General features: G+C 46.6%; 1 protein-coding gene across 3 annotated transcripts in view; it reads left to right on the top strand.

Annotated features, from left to right (window-relative positions):
* Positions 1–19809, top strand: part of B4GALT5 (beta-1,4-galactosyltransferase 5) — a 99555-nt gene extending 79746 nt beyond the window's left edge. The window contains exons 8-9 of one of the 3 annotated variants that reach the window (XM_077951982.1): positions 2570–2671; positions 19661–19809. In XM_077951982.1, coding sequence (XP_077808108.1) covers positions 2570–2671; positions 19661–19757 — 199 coding nt within the window. In that variant the 3' untranslated portion in view covers positions 19758–19809. Of the gene's footprint in view, positions 1–2569; positions 2672–3837; positions 7343–10194; positions 10503–19660 lie in introns of those variants that run through there. The other 2 variants (XM_028828502.2, XM_001103384.5) reach the window with 2 other exon arrangements.
* The last annotated feature ends 693 nt before the right edge of the window (positions 19810–20502 follow it).

Genomic DNA, 20502 nt, shown 5'->3' with positions numbered 1-20502 from the left:
CTGTAATCCCAGCACTTTGGGAGGCCGAGGCGGGCGGATCACGAGGTCAGGAGATCGAGACCATCCTGGCTAACACAGTGAAACCCTGTCTCTACTAAAAATACAAAAAATTAGCCGGGCCTGGTGGCAGGCGCCTGTAGTCCCAGCTACTCGGGAGACTGAAGCAGGAGAATGGCGTGAACCCAGGAGGCGGAGCTTGCAGTGAGCCAAGATCGCGCCACTGCACTCCAGCCTGGGCGACAGAGCAATACTCCGTCTCAAAACACACACACACACACATACACACACACACACACACACACACACACACACACTCTTACAAGTTTTTAGAAAATATCTTAAATCTTAATTTAAAAATATCTTAATATCTTGGCCGGGCGCGGTGGCTCAAGACTGTAATCCCAGCACTTTGGGAGGCCGAGACGGGCGGATCACGAGGTCAGGAGATCAAGACCATCCTGGCTAACACGGTGAAACCCCCTCTCTACTAAAAAAATAGAAAAAACTAGCCGGGCGAGGTGGCAGGCGCCTGTAGTCCCAGCTACTCGGGAGGCTGAGGCAGGAGAATGGCGTGAACCCGGGAGGCGGAGCTTGCAGTGAGCGGAGATCCGGCCACTGCACTCCAGCCTGGGTGACACAGCGAGACTCCGTCTCAAAAAAAAAATAAATAAAAAAAATAAAAATAAAAATAAATCTTAATATCTTAAAAAATAAACCGTATATCCCAACAAAGCAGCTATTTTCATTTCTCTCCTTTGACATGCAAAAATAAACATAAATTATAATTTAGCAGTTTTTTCTTATAATAAAGAATATGTTCATTGTAAAATACAGATGAGTATAAAAATAAAATAAATTACCCACAAAAAGAAGTAACATGTTACCATTTCATTGAGTTTATTTTGTGTTTAAAAAGTGGCAAGTGAATAGTAATTTAAAATCTCTGTGTATCGGTTTTTAAAATCACAAGTCTCAGGATTGTGAGGATTAAATGATGTAATGTGTATGGAGCTCTGGCGTATCTGATATGTGATAAGCTCTCAATAGATGTTACTGCTTTTATTATATCAACATTAAATACTCTGTAAACAGGATCTTAAGTGGCTCCATTTAATTCCGTTATATAGATGTACTATAATTTATGTAACTGTTTCCTGTTGTATATTTAGAATCTTTTCCATTTTCTACTATTTAGAGTGTGATATAGTAGATAACTCTTTTGCCTGTTATTCCTATTTAGGAAAAATTCCTATAAGTGAATGTAGTCATTTTAAGGCTCTTTTTTTAAAGCTCTGTCCTTTAATGGGTGCAAATAGGGTTCTTAAGGCAAATTATAACTAAGTGCCCCTCCTGCTATAAGTTTCTAACAAAACTTCACTTCACCAGTGTTCTGTGTACTAAATGTCCATTTCATTGGAACCACTCCAAACTGAAGGGTGGAATATTAGTGATACGTCTACACAGATTTAGCTGCGCCATCACATAAGGCTCGTATTGTACAAACTTGGATGAACAATCCTGTATGTGAGTGGAATAAAGTAATATTTTTATGGAGTAAGTAAATAGTAACCTAATAAGGAACAAATGCAAACTACTACCTAGTATCTGTTTACTTCGTAGCTTGGCTTTTAAAAAGTATGTGTTAGTTGTTAATTACAAGTACTATTTTGCTGATAAAATTTCAAATGATAGGCTGAGCACTGTGGCTCACACCTGTAATCCCAGTTCTTTGCAAGGCGGAGGCTTGAGGATCACTTGAGCCCAGGAGTTCAAGACCAGCCTGGGCAACAGTGAGACCTCGTCTCTACAAAAAATAAAAAAAAATTAGCCAATTGTGGTGGCACACACCTGTAGTCCCAGCTACTCAGGAGGCTGAGATGGGAGGACTACTTGAGCTTGGGAGATTGAGGCTGCACTGAACCATGATTGTCTCACTGTACTCCAGCCAGGGAAACACAGTGGACCTTGTCTCTTTAAAAAAATAAATAAATAAAAATTAGGTTATACAAGCATCTAAGTGTTAATCCCCATTTTGATTCTGTTTTATTCCCTGGAAGTAGCCATTTCTTTCCATACTTTTCTTTTTTTTTTTGAGACAGATTTTCTTTTTGTCACCCAGGCTGGTGCGATCCTGGCTCACTGTAACCTTCGCCTCTCAGGTTCAAGTGATTCTCCTGTCTCAGCCTCCTGAGTAGCTGGGATTACAGACCTGTGCCACCACGCCTGGCTAATTTTTTTTTTTTTTAAGTAGAGACGGGATTTCATCATGTTGGCCAGGTTGGTCTCGTCCAACCTCAAGTGATCTGCCCCCCTCAGCCTCCCAAAGTGCTGGGATTACAGGCATGAGCCACCGAGCCCAGCCTGTTTTTTCTATTCACATAAAAACTTTAATTCAGTTAAAATTGAGTTTTAACTCAGTGTTTAAAAAATGACACAGTGAGTCAGTTGAGTGGGAAAGCCTTTGCTGTGTGTGATTTCCAGGGTAAGCTTGTAACACGTCTTGTAGGCTTTGGTCGCTCCTGGGCTGTTACCATTGTATCTAAAAGCCCGTTCTCTTGGTCTTGGACAGAGTGCAGAATGCAGGCTATTCTGTGAGCCGGCCAGAGGGTGACACAGGAAAGTACAAGTCCATTCCTCATCACCATCGAGGAGAAGTCCAGTTTCTTGGAAGGTTGGTGCAATTTATTTCTGTCTCTTAGAAGTATCCCTTATACTGGCCGGGCATGGTGGCTCAGGCCTGTAATCCCAGCACTTTGGGAGGCTGAGGCAAGAGGATCACGAGGTCAGGAGATCGAGACCATCCTGGCTAACACGGTGAAACCCCGTCTCTACTAAAAATACAAAATATTAGCCAGGCGTGGTGGCGGGCACCTGTAGTCCCAGCTACTTGGGAGGCTGAGGCAGGAGAATGGCGTGAACCTGGGAGGTGGCTTGCAGTGAGCCGAGATTGCACCACTGCACTCCAGCCTGGGCGACAGAGCGAGACTCAGTCTCAAAAAAAAGAAGGATCCCCTATACTTTCATGTCCGGATGTCTTAGACCATATTACAACCCCTCCTACTCCCCACCCCAAGGCCCTGTTCTAATGGCTGTTTGATAGCTGCTGCGTGTATTCTAACTGAGGCAGACCAGTGTGGGGATCAGACCATTGGTGAACATTTCAATAGTAAGATTCTTCTAAGGAAATCACTCATCCTATGTCTTTAGCATTGTGGTCTCCCCAGTAGCCTTTGGAGAGTTTGGGGAAAAAACGGCTTGGATGAAGGTCCCTGAGGTGACAGAGCAGTGGCGCCCTTTCTGCAGGCTCCCGTTCCGAATGGTGTCCTGAGCTTCTGTCTGGGTGGCTGCAGTTGCTGTGTTACCTTTTCTTTTTGTGTGTGTGTGTGTGTGTCTTTTCTAAATTGTGTGGAAGACTGTGCTCTAGACAACCAATTCTAATTGCTGAAATTCTGTTTTCATGGGAGTAAAATGGCACTGCACACAGAGTATGAACTTTCTCATCTGTTGTATTTTTAACACTTTACCTCCCACTTCCCCACTCTCTGACCTTGGCTAGTTACCTCACATTACTAAGCCTCGGTTTCCTCATTTGCTAACAGGGGCTGGGGTGAGCATTAAATGAAATAATTAAGTAAAGCATCTGGCATGAAACACAGGAGGTGTTTCTGACAACAGCACTCAGCCTGGCATAGCAGAGTGGCCGTGCATCCGCCTTGTGCTGTGGAAGTGCTGCCATGGGTTGCGTCCTTTGCTGTGGGACGCCCTGCTCCATCCTCTGACCGCAGAGGCATGGGGCCTCACCCAGAGCCACCTCTTCTCTGTTCGCTCCCTAAACAGGTATGCTCTGCTGAGGAAGTCAAAAGAACGGCAAGGGCTGGATGGCCTCAACAACCTGAACTACTTTGCAAACATCACATACGACGCCTTGTATAAAAACATAACTGTCAACCTGACACCCGAGCTGGCTCAGGTGAACGAGTACTGAGAGGAGAGAATTGTACGTTTGCTTTACCCACCGCCACCAAGAAAGCAGTCTGATGAGATTTTTTTGGATGGGGGGAGGGTCTACACAGCAAGAGAACAGAAATACCGTGTCTCATGAAGGATCACAGGGTTCGGGGGGAAAATGTGACAGCACACGCACAAACGCCTTCACTGGATCAGCCGCTGGGACTGAGGGAGTGAGCTTGGGGACTTCCTTCGTCAGCACTGGCTTTCTGTTTTCACAAGACAGACGTCTGTCCCGCTGCTCTCTCCCTGTCTCCTACCCGACATCCTGTCTTAGCCACAGTCTCCAGAACCTGTGATAAACTGTGATCTGCCGTGGTCCTGCCGTGGTCCTGCCGTGGAGCCTGTCCCTACACATGACCTTGGAGCCTCTTGGCCTTGAGAGCAGAGGCAAACCCACCATAGGGCAGCTGCGTTTTAGGAAGAGCAAATGAAACTCCACACCATTCTTCTACATCGTGTTCTCTTTGGTTTCATTTTTTTAAAAAATTACCTTCTTTGGGTGGGGATTGAGGGAGGGGAGGGCGTTTGGGAAAGATAAATAGACATAAATATATAACAATCACTTCTTGAAGAAGTATAATTGTAAATAAGCCATGTAAAATGCCTTTTTAAAATTTAATTTTCTAGCTGGCTCCAATTCAAATCGAGGATTTATATATTAGGCCAGTTATTTGGTTGGCAAGTGCAGGAATTCAGTTAAAATGCGGTTGCAGAATATCATCTCCCGAATTGCTATCACTTTGGGAAGGGAGTGGATATAGGGCATGTCACAAAAGAACAAAATAACCTGACCTTTATTGCTGGGAGCTGGCTTCTGCCCCTTTCTTCCTCCCCCACGAGTCTTGCCCTTGACTTCTGCTCTGGATTCACCCTTTCGTGTTGGCCACGCACGTGCTCATCCCACTCTCCGCTAAGCGGGAGGCTGCTGTTGGAGCAGGCTGCTCCCTGCCCAAAGCAGGCCCTCCGGGGCTCGCTGCACACACACCCCTGGCTCTCCAGGCTTCGTGTTCTGTCCTTTCATCAGCATGGTGGGGCAGGGGGCGGGGGATGGGGGTGTGTATGGGAATCCCTCCCCCCCTTTTTTTTCTCTTGTGGAACTTGGCCACAGTTTCTGAACAATGTGCCTACATTACCAGCTGGCTTCAGTGATTCCTCTGTTTCCCTTTTTGGTTTCTGTAAAGATTCTTTGTCAACATTAGTAACTGATACATAGAACCAAGGAGCACTCGAATAGGGTGCCAGGAGCCAGGGAGCTGGTGACACTTGTGTGCTGTGGGGTAGCTGGATCCAGGTAAGACCGGATTGAAGCTTTGAAATTAGACTAACAAAGCTCCAGACAGCAAGAGCCCAGGTGCACTGCTTACACTCCCACCTGCATTTTGAAGTCATATTCTGTTTTGTTTTGTTTTTTAAGACTGGCTCTGGCTCTGTCGCCTAGGCTGGAGTGCAGTGGCACGATCACCTCTGCAGCCTCCATCTCTCAGGCTCAAGCCATTTTCCCACCTCAGCCTCCCGAGTAGCTGAGACTACAGGTGCACACCACCACACCTGGCTAATTTTTTGTATTTTTAGTAGAGATGGGGTTTTGCCATGTTGCCCAGGCTGGTCTTGAACTCCGGGACTCAAGCAGTTCACCCACCTTGACTTCCCAAAGTGCTGGGATTATGGGCAGGTGTGAGCCATTGCACCCAGCCTTGAAGTCATACTCTAAATTGTATTTGAATTTGTGCCTCTTTGTTTTTCCCCAAACCAAAGCCCTCAAATTGCAGTCTCTGTCGGCTTCTGCAGAATTCTGGAAAATGCCAGTTTTCCTCCCCCCTCTTCTTTTCCATAAAACATATTTATATATTGTGATGAGGAGTACTTTCTAAAGAGTACTTCGTATTTTTTTTTAATTGCCTTGTTTGCCTTCAACTTCCTTGATTTTCATGGTTTACATGGGTGTGTGTAGGGGTGTGTGTGTGTATGTGTGTGGGTTAGGACTTTTTTCGTTGCATGTGATGGTTCTGTGGACATATGATCCCCACAAACTGTGGGAGTGATTGGCCAGGCCTTGTTTTTTTTGTTTGTGTTTTTGTTCTTTTGAAGAATAGAGTGGTATTTAGAAAATAAATTGCATTGCAAAGCTCATATCGGCTCATATGAGAGAGCAGGCTCCTGCCCTTGAAAATGCTGGTAAGCTATAGCATATGTTTTTAAGACTTAAGCATTTCATGCTTTAAAATACCTTCACAAGGGAACATTACACACAGAAGTTCATTTGGTTTTCCTTTGTTTTATGGTGCATATAGCAATAAAGAGCCCCCCCTCCACCCTGCAACTCCCACCCCACACCGGGCCTTTGTCCCTGCCTCGGCTTTTCTCCCCTTCTCATTCTTCTCTCCCCTTTCCTCACTGAAGGCTGTGAGTTGCTTTCAATGTGACAACACTATGATGTCATTTGGACGGATTTGCCAGGACAGACTGATTCTGAGTCATGGGTGCCATGTGTGTATGCGGCAGTGTTGTAAGGTGATCTTGTTTGAAGCTCTGTGTTACCATAATTACCATCAAGTACACACTGTTGGCAAAAGGCTAACACCTGACTTAAGAACATACTGATCTGAGAACAAAAGGAGAGCTCTCTTTTCACTGCTTAAAGTGGGGTCACTTTGATACCCTTGCGGTCATGTCTGTGTCTGATGAGTGTGGAATCTCTGGATGTGTACTGTCAGTCGTGTCCACCAGGCCTCGAATATCATATGGGAAATGTCATAGTTAAAAGTGTACAGCCAGGCCCGTGTTCTGTTAATAGCGTGAAATTGTCATGTTAAAAAAAAAAACAAAAAAAACAGGAACCAAATGTGACCTTGTGTATATGTTGGTAGCTGACAGTCTTCAAGGCTACTGATGGGTGGCCCCTTAAATTAATCTTGTCTTTGATTGCTGTGTGCAGGGAAAGGTGTCCCCGTTCGTTCATGCTGTTTTGGGCGGATGGGGGGTATTTGCAAGAATACTCATTTTGATGTAATAGGTCCTCTTGTCAGAGATGCTCTACCACAGACATTAATAGCTGAGCAGCAGCCACATGGATTGATTGTATCCACTCACCATTGACGATGGCATTGAGCGTAGCTAGCTTATTTCCATCACTACGTGTTTTTGAGCTTGCTCTTACGTTTTAAGAGGTGCCAGGGGTACATTTTTGCACTGAAATCTAAAGATGTTTTAAAAAACACTTTTCACAAAACTAGTCCTTTGTCATTGCATTATTTACTCATGTGTTTGTACATTTTTGTATGTTAATTTATGAATGATTTTTTCAGTAAAAAATACATATTCAAGAACCAAACCTTGGTGGTCGTTTCTCTTTGTCTAGGACAGTTTGGGTCCTTGGGGGTCTTTCCTTTTTCCTTTCCTTTCCTATAGGAGTTCAGCTACAGGCAGCTCAGCCCAGCTCTGGGTCTTGCTGGGGTGAACACTGCCTGACCTGCACTGCGAGTGAATGGGCTGAGTGAAAACTACATAGTGTAACAGCAGCAGTGTGCCCACTGTGCTGCCCAGGCATGCCTACACTTGGGTTTTCTTTCAAGAATCACCCAGGTGGTACCTGGAAAGTTGCATAAGACACTTGGGTGAGGAGACTTGAGGTCAAGGGGGTGGTAAGGGTTGATGGAGTTTGATTCCAGAAGGTTCTCTGGGATCAGTCTAGGGTTTATATGCCCAGTTCTGCTCAGAGATTGTCATCATGGCTTCTATGTGTTGAATGTTTGCCACTCACAGTATTAATAGTGTCAGATGCTGGGGACATAATAGAGAAAATGAGACAGGATCAGGGGCCTCATTAAGCTTACGGTCCACTGGGGGGTATGATTAAAATTGTATCCTTAATACCTGGTCCAAAAGAGCAAGCTGCAGGTGGTGAGTGCATGGTAGGGTGGGCATCCCAAGTGGGAATGTAGGGAAGGTGGAAGCAGGTGAGCTAGGGGGAGACAAGGAGCGGGGGGCACACAGCTGCAGGGTAGGGAGGAACCCAGCGTGGCAGGAGTAGAGGGCGGGGGGAGCACAGGATGAGGAGTTTGCATTTCACCCTTAGAGCAATGGATTCAAGAGTTGTCAGCAGGTAGGGCTGTGTGATGCGATTCAGATTCCATAGCAACTTTGAGCGAGGGCTCTGGCTGCAGGGAGAATGGGCGATGGTACAGAAGCAGAAGAGAAGCGGGGGGCGGGGTGGTGAGATAGGTACAGGGATGATGGAGGAGGGGAGACTGGGAGATGCTGAGGTTGTGCTCTCAGGACCTGCCAGGGGTGATTGGGATGGAGAACTCTACCTAAGCTGCTGGCTTCCCACTTGCACAGGTGACAGGGCCATTCCCTGAGATGGGGGCACTAGAGTCAGACCAGAGTGGTGGGGCAGATACGAGATCAGTTGTGACTGCTGAGTTTAGGGAGTTTTGAGACAACCTGGCAGAGACAGCAGGGTGGGGGCTACAGGTGGACTGGGGAGTCTTTGGGTGGAGGAGGTTAGTGAGGACCCAGCAGTGGGGGAGATTGCTGGGGGACTGAGAACAGGAAGCATAGAGTGAGAGAAGGCAGCGGGCTTGGCCCAGACTCTGAGAACCTGGTTGAGAAAAGGAGGATGAGTGAGCAGGAGGAGGGGTGGGAGGCCGAGCAGGCCAAGAGGAAGAGCGATCAGCAGCACTGAAGGCAGCAGAGAAGCAATACAAGAGGAACAGGGAGAAGCAGTGACTTGGCAGTGGCCAGGTGTTGGAAATGTGGCAGGAGCCGTTTTGCTTACCTGATGAGGTGGAAGGAGATAGCAGCAGAGTGGGCGTCTCTTGGATTTCCTGGGAAGGGGTGGAAAGAGGAGGTCAGGGCCACAGGAAGTGTGGGAAGCTGGGGGTGGGGGATGAGTTGGGGTTGGGTTTTGTTTTTCCTACAAGAGAAGCTTGAGTGTGTTTCTTCTGAACCACACGGAATGTCTGAGAGAGGACAGCTGAATCTGTACAAGAGACCAGGTGATCTGGTGGGAATGTCCCTGAACTGTTGGCAGGAGATGAGATTCAAATCAGAAAAACCAAACAGGAGGAATGAGGATCTCTGTATAGGCCATCCCATTGGCAGACACACACCCCGTGAAGACTGTTGTTGCCGTGGAGGTCAGAGATCCCTTCCAGCCAGCTGCTGGAATTGGGATTCAGCAGAATTGATTCCTGGCACTACTACGTCCTCCACACTCTCAACATTTGTTTTTTTTGTTTGTTTGTTTGTTTTTTTAGTTTTCGGGGAAGTCCAGTAATAAAAATAGTTCCTATTTATTAAGTACTTGCTATGTGCCAGGGCCCATGGTAAGTGCATTGCACACCGTGAGTCCTCAACTCTGAGAGGCGGACACTGCCCCTTGTTCTAGAGCAGGGCTTCTCCACATTGCTGTTGACAAATGGGGGAGCTGTCCTGCTCATTGTCGGGTGTTCAGCAGCACCCTTGGCCTCCTCCCTCTAGGTACAAACCCAAATGGAACAGCTACTCTAGACAAGCTGAAGCCACAGCTTGCCTGAGTTCATAAAAGTAGCAACGGAGCCGGCTGGGGACATTTTTGCCCCAGGGCATATGCTCTTAACCCCTAAGCTGCTTCTGCTGACCCAACTCCTTTGCATATGTGCTCTAAATAGCTTTTGTTCACAGAGTTGAAAAATCTCTTCTAAAAGGAACACGTGAATATGTGCTTGCTGGAAAATAAGTGTTAAATCTCTCCTTTAATGTTAGCAGTATGACTACATTTTTTAGTTTTTTGAGACTCTGTCTCTGTCGCCCAGGCTGGAGTGCAGTGGCACAATTGTAGCTCACCACAGCCTCGACCTCCTGGGCTCGAGTGATCCTCCCGCCTCAGCCTCCTACATAGCTGGGACTAGAAACCCACACCACCACGCTCAGCTAATTTTTATAATTTTTGTAATTCTTGTAGAGATGGGGTTTCACCATGTTGCCCAGACTGGTCTCCAAACTTCTGGGCTCCAGCTGTCCTCTTGCCTTGGCCTCACAAAGTGCTGGGATTCCAGGTGTAAGCCACCATGTCCAGTCATTGGCTGATGTCCAGATCTATACTTGTATACCTATATGCATGCTTAGGAAAACAAAGGCATAGTTTAAAAACCATAAGTTGTCCTATAATTACTTTTTTTTTTTTCCTTAATGTTTCTGGAGACCTCTTTTCTGTGAATGAAGAGCTTCCTCAAATAAAGCCCAGATGTTACCTCCTTGGAGAAGATTTGATGAGCACCCAGTCTAAAATGCCACCTCCCTCTCCCTGTACCCCCTTACCCTGCTTTATTTTGATCACAATATTCTCACTCTGAATCACACTGCATTGTTATTGTTCTTCGTTATTTGGCTGTCAAACCCACTAAAATATAATCCCCATGAAGGCAGAGACTGTTTTGTTCTCTGCTCTATCCCCAGTGCTAAGAACTGGTCTTAGCACATAGTAGTTGCTCTATAAATATTTGTTGCATGAATGACTGAACCTATCTTATCATTTGAATTGTGGCACATGGTAATCTCTTATGTGGATGTATGTAATTTAGCCATTCCCCTCCTAATGGACATGGAGGTAGTTTCCAGTTTTCCACTATCACATTATATGCACCACAGTGAACACAGATGGACATCAATCCATGGCACATATATGTGTAGGCCAACTTGAAAGAGTCCAAGAAATGAAATTGTTGGAGCAAGGGATCTGCACACACACACACACACACACACAAATACATACATATATTTATGATACAAGGTCACTCCATCACCCCAGGCTGGAGTGCAGTGGTGTGATCATGGGTCACTGCAGCCTCGACCTCCCAGACTCAAGCTATCTTCCCACCTCAGCTTCCTGAGTAGCTGAGACTACAGGCTAATTAGTGTATTTTTTGTAGCGACGGGGTCTTACTATGTTACCCAGGCTGGTCTCAGTAGCTGAGACCACACCTGGCTAATTAGTGTATTTTTTGTAGCGACGGGGTCTTACTATGTTACCCAGGCTGGTCTCAAATTCCTGGGCTCAAGTGATCCACTTGCCTGGTCCTCCCAAAGTGTTGGGATTACAGGTGTCAGCCATCGCACCCACCTGCACATTTTAAATGTTGAAGGAGCCTACCAAATTGTCCTACAGAAAGGCAGTATGAATTAATCTTTCTACCATCAATGAATGACCATGCTGTTTATATCTTTAATCCCCTGGAATTAAAGGGGATTTTGTGTATGATATGGTCAGGAGGGGAGGTCTATAATTTATTTTTTCCAGATGGATTGCTAATTGTCTCAACAGTATTTATTGAACAATCTATAATTTCCCCATGTCTTTGTTTTTTTTTTTTTAGTAGAGACAGGGTTTCACCGTGTTAGCCAGGATGGTCTCGATCTCCTGACCTCATGATCCGCCTGTCTCAGCCTCCCAAAGTGCTGGGATTACAGGCTTGAGCCACTGCGCCCAGCAATTTCCCCATGTCTTACACATTAAATTCTGTAGCAAGATTCTTCCATTTCATTGAGCTATTTGTCTTATTATGCCTTACAGTTTTAATTATGATAGCCCTGTAGTATGTTTTTAAAAGACAAATTTATCTCTACTTTCTATATCCTCCCCCAAATTTTGTAAACTTTTATAGAAGTGTAATATACATATAGAAAAGTCCATAAATCCCAAGCAAACAGAACTTTTAATTGTCAGGATGAACATACTTACACAACCCCATGCTCATCAAAATTTTCAGCCAGGCATAGTGGCTTACGGCTGTAATCCCAGTACTTTAGGAGGCTGAGGCAGAAGGGTCACTTGAGGCCAGGAGTTCAAGACCAGCCTGGGCAACATAGTGAAACTTTGTCTCTACAAAAATTTAAGAAAAAATTAGCCAGGTGCAGTGGTGTATGCCTGTAGTCCCAGCTGCTGGGGAGGCTGAGGCTAGAGGATCACTTGAGCCCAGGAGAGTGAGGCTATAGTGAGCCATGATCACACCATTGCACTCCAACCTGGGTGATACAGAATGAGACTCTGACTCAAAAAAAATTGTTTTTCTTGGCTATGTTTATGTATCTTCTCAATCCAGTGAGATTTATTTTGTCAAGTTATATTTAAAAATCTATTTAAGGGTCAGGCATAGTGGCTTATGCCTGTAATCCCAGTACTTTGGAGGCCAAGGTAGGAGGATCACTTGAAGCCAGGAGTTTGAAACCAGCCTAGACAACAAAGTGAGACCCTGTCTCTATATTTTAAAAAATTGTTTTTAAAATCTATTTAGGATCATGACTGACGTTGCACTAAATTAATGATATGGGAAGACAGCATCTTTAGCATCTTTATAGTATTAAACTTTACCTCTAGACCTACCAAATTCTTTTGCTGAGGTCAGGCGCGGTGGCTCACACCTGTAATCCCAGTACTTTGGGCAGATCACCTGAGGTCACGAGTTTGAGATCAGCCTGGCCAACATGGAGAAATCCCATCTCTACTAAAAATACACACACACAAAAAAAATAACTGGGCATGGTGGCAGGTACCTGTAATCCCAGCTACTTGGGAGGCTGAGGCAGGAGAATCACTTGAACCCGGGAGGTGGAGGTTGCAGTGAGCTGAGATAGCGCCATTGCACTCCAGCCTGGGCAACGAGAGCGAGACTCCATCTAAAAAAAAAAAAAAAAAATGCTAGTTCCCTCCTAACCTGGTACCCTCGATGCCACAGTACCTTGCAGGTGGGCTGTTCTTAATAAACACAGTCACTGAGTAACAATTCAGATTTACCATCACATGCAAACTAGCTGCAAGGACAAACGGTTAAGGAGGATTTATGCCACTTGTGAAATGCATCCTGCTAGATGCTGGTAGAAAACTTCCCAGGCAGACTACATGCCGTGAGACTCCTTGAGGAAGCACAGCCCTGAGTCCTTTTCTCACTGCTCCAAGACATACCTTTTCTCTGCCCCCATGCCCGCCCCACTCAGCACCCTGCTACGACTAGATGTGGGACTGACAGATGCCACTGTTTGACTTATTTCCACGACAGTGGTGGGTGGGAGTCATGTAGGAGAGAGGTCTCTGCTGTGTAGGGAGGCTCAGAGGTAAGGAATAGGTGGGAGGAGGGTATACATCTTCCACTCTGAATTCTAGGAAGAGCAGGGCCTGGGAGAGATGCTCTACTGGTTGCAGTTCTACAGCCAACAACCCCATGGCCTGGGGAAGTCACTTCACTTCCCTGCAACTTCATTTCCTTGCAGTCAGATGGAGAGAAATTAGAGAGAACCATGGGTGTTTCCATATTTTTCTAAGAAAGACAAATTGAAAAGCAAAGAAATCTGGGCAGGCGGCTGGGCACGATGGCTCACACCTGTAATCCCAGCACTTCGGAAGGCTGAGGTGGGTGGATTGCTTGAGCTCAGAAATTTGAGACCAGCCTGGGCAACATGGTGAAACCCTGTCTCTACAAAAAAATACAAAAATTAGGCTAGGCCTGGTGGCTCATGCCTGTAATCCCAGCACTTTGGGGAGGCTGAGGTGGGTGGATCATTTGAGGCCAGGAGTTTGAGACCAGCCTGGCCAACATAGTGAAACCCTATCTCTACTAAAAATACAAAAATTTGCTGGGCGTGGTGGCAGGCGCCTGTAGTCCCAGCTACTCGGGAGGCTGAGGTAGGAGAATCGCTTTAACCCAGGAGGTGGAGGTTGCAGTGAGCTGAGATTAAGCCACTGCACTCCAGCCTGGGCAACAGAGCGAGACTCCATCTCAAAAACAAAACCAAACAAACAAAAAATAAAAATTAGCCAGGCATGTTAGCACACTCTGTAGTCCTAGCTACTTGCGACGCTAAGGTAGAAGGATCACTGAGCCCGGGAGGTCGAGGCTGCAGTGAGCCATGATGGCACCATTGCATTCATGGCTGGGTGACAAAGCAAGACCCTGTCTCCAAAAAAGAAAAAATCTTGGTAGGCTCATTTCATCCATCCATCCATCCATCCATCCATCCATCCATCCATCCATCCATCCATCCAACAAATCTTTTAGCACCAACTATTGTGAACCACTGCTCTGGATGGTAGAGAGAACCAAGATTCCTGCTCTTGAGTTTACAGTTGGTGCGTGCGTGTGTGTGTGTGTGTGAGAGAGAGAGAGAGAGAGAGAGACAGAGAGAGAGACAGAGAGATAGAGAGTCTCAATCTGTCACCCAGGCTGTAGTACAGTGGTGCCATGATGGCTCCCTGAAGCCTCAACCTCCTGGGCTCAGGCGATCCTCCCACCTCAGCCTCCTGAGTAGTGGGGACTGCAGGCACTCACCACCATGCCTGGCAAACTTTAAATTTTTTTTCTTTTTTTTTGTAGAGACAGATTCTAGCTGTGTTACTCATGCTGTTCTCAAACTCCTGCACTAAAATGATCCTCCTGCCTTGGCCTCCAAAAGTGCTGAAATTACAGGCATGAGCCACTGCGCTTAGCCGAGTTTACAGTTTTGAGGGAGAAGACAGATACCAAACTAGTGAAAAAATAACTAAATGAGTAGATTCACCTCATGGTAAGTGGTGTGAAGAAAAATCACACAGAAGGCCAAGCGGGGTGGCTCACGCCTATAATCCCAGCACTTTGGGAGGCCGAGGCAGGTGGGTCATAAGGTCAGGAGATTAAGACCATCATAGCCAACATGGCAAAACCCCGTCTCTACTAAAATACAAAAAATTAGCCGGGCGTGGTGGTGTGTGCCTGTAGTCCCAGCTACTTGGGAGGCTGAGACAGGGGAATTACTTGAACCTGGGAGGCAGAGATTGCAGTGAGCTGAGATCACACCACTGCACTCCGGCATGGGTGACAGAGCGAGGCTCTGTCTCAAACAAACAAACAAACAAACAAAACCATAAAACAAAAAACCTCTGAGCGTGGTGGCTCAAGCTTGTAATCCCAGCACTTTGGGAGGCCAAGGCGGGAAGATCGCTTGAGCCCAGAAGTTCCAGACTAGCCTGGGCAACATAGCAAGACTCTGTCTCTACAAAAAAAAAAAAAAGAAGAAGAAGAAAAAGAAAGAAAAATCACACAGAAGAACGACTGGGATGGTGGAGTGTTCAGACTTGGTGTTCAGGGAAGACGTATCTGGAGGAGGTGGCATCTGAGATCAAAGACATGCTCCCAGCAGAGGGAAGAGTGAGGAAAACCCCTGCCCTAGAGCGAATGTCTCCAGCGTCAGCTTTAAACACACTCCAGTTACTGACTCACTACCCTACGTAAGACGTGCCAGGCTCAAATACAAAATCTAACCTCTTGTGAACTGAATTCATTAGGCAAGGGGCCCGCGAACTTTTTCTATTTTTCCAGCAAATCTTTTCCTAATTCATTAGGCAAGGGCCAGATGGGAAATATCGTAGACGTTGGCGGCAGGGGGCTACACGTGTCTGTTCTCATCCGTGGTTCCTGGATCACGACTTGGATAGCCCTTGTCAGTTTTCTGTGATAATATGGGGGTGCGTTAGGCCTTGGAACACAGAATCTCTCTCTCTGATCTTCTCCTTTTACCTGCCCAAGGAAGGACTCTCCTCTTCCCCTGCCTTTCTAATTGTGGGTCTTAAGGACCCTCATTTCAGAAAGGTCCTGCCCAATGCCCTGAAGGAAGGAACACAGCGGAGAGAGGTGGAGAAGACGCTGAACAGACAGCCTCGCAGGGGTTCCCTGCTCAGCCTATTAGTGTTAGACCATCCCCTTTCCATTTGATCACATTTCTACGCCGTCAGTCATGCCCACCCAGTGAAGTCCCCATAAAAGGCTCAAGAGGGCCGGGCGCGGTGGTTCGCACCCGTAATCCCAGCACTTTGGGAGGCCGAAGTGGGTGGATCATTTGAGGTCAGGAGTTCGAGACCAGTCTGACTAACATGGGGAAAGCCCTTCTCTACTAAAAATACAAACATTAGCTGTACATGGTGGCACACGCCTGTAATCTCAGCTCACTCAGGAGGCTGAGGCAGGAGAATCACTTGAACCCTTGAGGCAGAGGTTGCAGTGAGCCGAGATCGCACCACTGCACTCCAGCCTGGGTGACAGAGCAAGATCCTGTCTCAAAAAAAAAAAAAAAAAAAAAAGCCTCAAGAGGACAGAGTCAGAGAGCTTCCAGATAGCTGAACACACGGAGGTTTATAGGAAGGTGAACAATAACTCATCCACGTGCTGGGAGGGTGGTGTGCCCCAAACCTATCGGGATAGGCTCAGGACCCTTCCAGACCTCACTGCGTGTGTCTCATCTAGCTGTTTATCTGCATCCTTTAAAAGAAGCTTTGTCATAAACCGGTAAGACATAAAAGTAAGTTTGCCTGAGTTCTGTGAGCCGCTTTAGCAAATACATTAAACCCAAAGAGCGGGTGCTGGGAACCCCCATTTGGAGATGATCAGTCAGAAGTTCTGGAAGCCTGGATTTGTGACTGGTGGGAAGGAGGCGACGGGCTTGGGGACTGAGCCCTCAACCTGTGTGACCTGAGGCTATCTTCAGGTAGACAGCATTAGAGTAGAATTGGGGGATGGCCCGCTGGTGTCTACTGCTTGGTACTTGGGGAAAAACAGACACACATTTGGTCATAGAGATATTCTGTGGCCAGGTGCATTGGCTGACACCTATAATCCCAGCACTTTGGGAGGCTGAGGTGGGCAGATCACCTGAGATCAGAAGTTCGAGACCAGCCTGGCCAACATGGTGAAAACCTATATTGACTGAAAATATAAAAATTAGCTGGGCCTGGTGGTGGGTGCCTGTAATCCCAACTACTCTGGCGGCTGAGGCGGGAGAATCACTTGGACCCGGGAGGCAGAGGTTGCAGTGAGCTGAGATTGTGCCACCGCACTCCAGCCTGGGTGACAGAGTGAGACTCTGTCTCAAAAACAAACAAAAAAACAAAACAAAACAAAACAAAAACCCACGTCTTTTGTGTTGATCGCTGTAGTGTGAGAGCAGAGGAAAAACAGTTGTTTTTTCCACCCTCACAGGGACCGTATGCAGTCTCTGTCACTCAACTATTCAACTTCTCAATTCTGCCCTCGTAGCTCAAGCAGCCCCAGACAATATATAAACAAACAGGCTTGGCTGCATTCCAATAAAACTTTATTTACAAAAACAGGCGGGTGGCCGTAGTTTGCCAACCCCTGAGTTTGGCTAAAAATCAATAGAAATGTGAACGGTGATGGAGGATTATAGAACAGGGAGGCAAACCAGGGGAAAAATAACAATGTGTTCTGGCTGGTCCATCGCTATGTAAGACATAAGAGCAGTAACATGGAAGGAAATCAAACCGCCTGAGGACACAAGAGTGGCTAAACAAGCCAGGCTCTGTCAACACAGAGGAAAAGGAAGTGCCACAGAGTGACAGATTACACAGGAACAAGAAATGGCAGGACTGTAAGTGAAGAAAGGAAACACCACAAGAAGGATGTGCTCATTACAACAGAACCCTGGGCCGGGCATGGTGGCTCACGCCTGTAATCCCAGCACTTTGAGAGGCCGAGGTGGGAGGATCGCTTGAAGCCAGGAGTTCAGGACCAACCTAGGCAACATGGCGAGGCCCTGTCTCTACAAAATATATTTATATAAAAATTAGCTGGGCATGATGGTGTTACGTTTGTAGTTCCAACTACTCGGGAGGCTGAGGTGGGAGGATCCCTTGAGCCTGGGAGGTTGAGGTTGCTGTGAGCGATGCCGTGAGCTATGATTGTACCACTGCACTCTAGCCTGTGCAACAGAGTGAGACCCTGTCTCAAAAACAAACAAACAAAAAAATACATTTTACATTATTTGGTCCTGGGACAAGGCTAAAGAGTAGTCACTGGAGATTTAGGGCAATAGAGACACTACATTTTTGTGTCTGTCAATCTGCCTGAACAGATGATCAGAAATGGAATAGAGGCTAGGCACAGAGGGTCATGCACGTAATCCCAGCACTTTGGGAGACTGAGGCAGGCGGATCACCTGAGGTTGGGAGTTCGAAATCAGCCTGGCCAACATGGTGAAGCCCCGTCTTTACTAAAAATACAAAAATTAGCCGGGTGTGGTGGCGTGTGCCTCTAATCCCAGCTACTCAGGAGGCTGAGGCAGGAGAATCGCTTGAACCCGGGAGGTGGAGGTTGCAGTGAGCTGAGATGGCAACACTACACTCCAGCCTGAGCAACACAGTGAGACTCTGTCTCAAAAAAAAAGAAAAGAAAGGAAAAGGAAAGAAAAGAAACAGAATAGAAGTAAAACAGTTTAGTACTGAAATGAACTGTTGAGAGTCTTAGCTGTCACTGTCCCTCTCTAACATCATATATACTGTGAAGTGCTGTTTTCATCTGTTTTGTTTGTCTTTTCTTTGGTCTTTCTTTTTTTTTTTTTTTTTTTGAGACGGAGTCTCGCTCTGGCGCCCAGGCTGGAGTGCAGTGGCCGGATCTCAGCTCACTGCAAGCTCCGTCCCCCGGGTTTACGCCATTCTCCTGCCTCAGCCTCCCGAGTAGCTGGGACTACAGGCGCCCGCCACCTCACCCGGCTAGTTTTTTGTATTTTTAGTAGAGACGGGGTTTCACCGTGTTAGCCAGGATGTTCTCGATCTCCTGACCTTGTGATCCGCCCGACTTGGCCTCCCAAAGTGCTGGGATTACAGGCTTGAGCCACCGCGCCCGGCCTTCTTTGGTCTTTCTTCCCACCTGGGACAGGGGGCAAAGGACACTGTTTTGCTCCCTGTTCCATCTCCATCACCTAGTCCAGAGTTGGGCATACTGCAGGACGGAAGGCAAGGGGCAGGTGCTCAAATATTTGCTGAGTAAATGAAAATGAACCTTCTCAATCTGAAGACTCCAGATGTAGGACAAGCCAGACACCCCCAGGCTGAACCCACTCAGGAGCTGGGTGCTCTTGGTAAAGTCACATTTCTCTGATCCTGTTTTCTCATTTGGAGAAGGGAGGTGGTAAGATTTTCCGCGCGAGGTTAATGTGAAGAGGAAATGCAGCAGCATATGTGAGTTACCAAGTGCAATGCTTCACAACAGTAAATAGGTGGTCGGTCAATGGAAGCTTTCATCCCAGCAGCTTCACAGCAAAATATCGTCTATAAATCTAAAGTATTCTTGCTATTAAAGCCTTGTTATCTGTTTTTTTGTTTGTTTTATTTTGTTTTTAATGAGACAAGGTCTTGCTCTGTTGCCCAGGCTGGAGTACAGTGTCACAATCTCAGCTCACTGCAGGCTCGACTTCCTGGTCTCAAGTGATCCTCCTACTTCAGCCTCCTGAGTAGCTGAGACTACAGGCATGCGCTATCACACCTGGCTACTTTTTAAGTTATTTGTAGAGACGAGGTCTTCCTGTGTTGCCCAGGCTGGTCTTGAACTCCTGGCCTCAAGCAATCCCCTTGCCTCAGTCTCCCAAAGTGCTGAGATTATAGGCGTGAGCCACCACATCCAATCCTAAAGCCTTAAAACCTTCTTAATGTTTTTTTTTTTTGAGACAGAGTCTTGCTCTGTCACCAGGACTGGAGTGCAATGGTGCCATCTCGGCTCACAGCAACCTCCACCTTCCAGGTTCAAGCGATTCTCCTGCCTCAGCCTCCTGAGTAGCTGGGATTACAAGCATGCACCACCGTGCCTGGCTAATTTTTGTATTTTTGTATTTTTTTATTTATTTTTATTTTTAGAGACAGGATTTCACCATGTTGGCCAGACTGGTCTCAAATTTCTGACCTTATGATTCACCCGCCTCGGCCTCTCAAAGTGCTGGGATTACAGGCGTGAGCTACTGAGCCCGGCCAAAGCCTTGTTCTTAAGACTGACCTACAAGAGAAGTAACTGGGAGCCAAGATTGCTAACCTTGCTGGTGGCAAGGCCACTAACATTCCTGTTGAAAGAATAATCAGTGGAACCAAATACAAAATCATACCACCAAATATTAAGATTTGTTTGCCTATCATTGAGAGATTTTTCTTTTTTCACACTTTTTGGTTGTAGATCCATTGACTAATAAAAATAAAAATGTAGCTGCAGTGTCATAAGTTCATCACAGCTGGAATGTATGGTCCAAATTTCTGTCAGCAAAAGAATTTTTTTTTTTTGAGACGAAGTCTCGCCCTGTCACTCAGACTGGAGTTCAGTGGCGCGATCTTGGCTCACTGCAACCTCTGCCTTCCAGGTTCAAGCGATTCTCCTGCCTCAGCCTCCCAAATAGCTGGGATTAAAGGTTCACACCACCACACCTGGCTAATTTTTGTACTTTGAGTAGAGATGGGGTTTTGCCATGTTGGCCAGGCGGGTCTTGAACTCCTGACCTCAGGTGATCTGCCTGCCTCGGCCTCCCACCGTGCTGGGGTTACAGGCACGAGCCACGCACCTGCGAAACTAGCATTTGAGTTGGTGTGAGGAGCTCTGTCAGGCCTGGGGTGTTCTAGTGGTCAGTGACAGAGTCAAGGCCACTCCAGATATAAATACAACATAAGTTAGGACAATGGGTTTATTAGGGTAAGGTGGCTTCAAGACAAGCCTC

The sequence above is a fragment of the Macaca mulatta genome, chromosome 10 (assembly GCF_049350105.2).
Source record: "Macaca mulatta isolate MMU2019108-1 chromosome 10, T2T-MMU8v2.0, whole genome shotgun sequence".
In the NCBI taxonomy this organism is placed as follows: Eukaryota; Metazoa; Chordata; class Mammalia; order Primates; family Cercopithecidae; genus Macaca; species Macaca mulatta.
The sequence above is the reverse complement of the archived record's forward strand: the minus strand, read 5'-3'. Positions and strand labels throughout refer to the sequence as shown.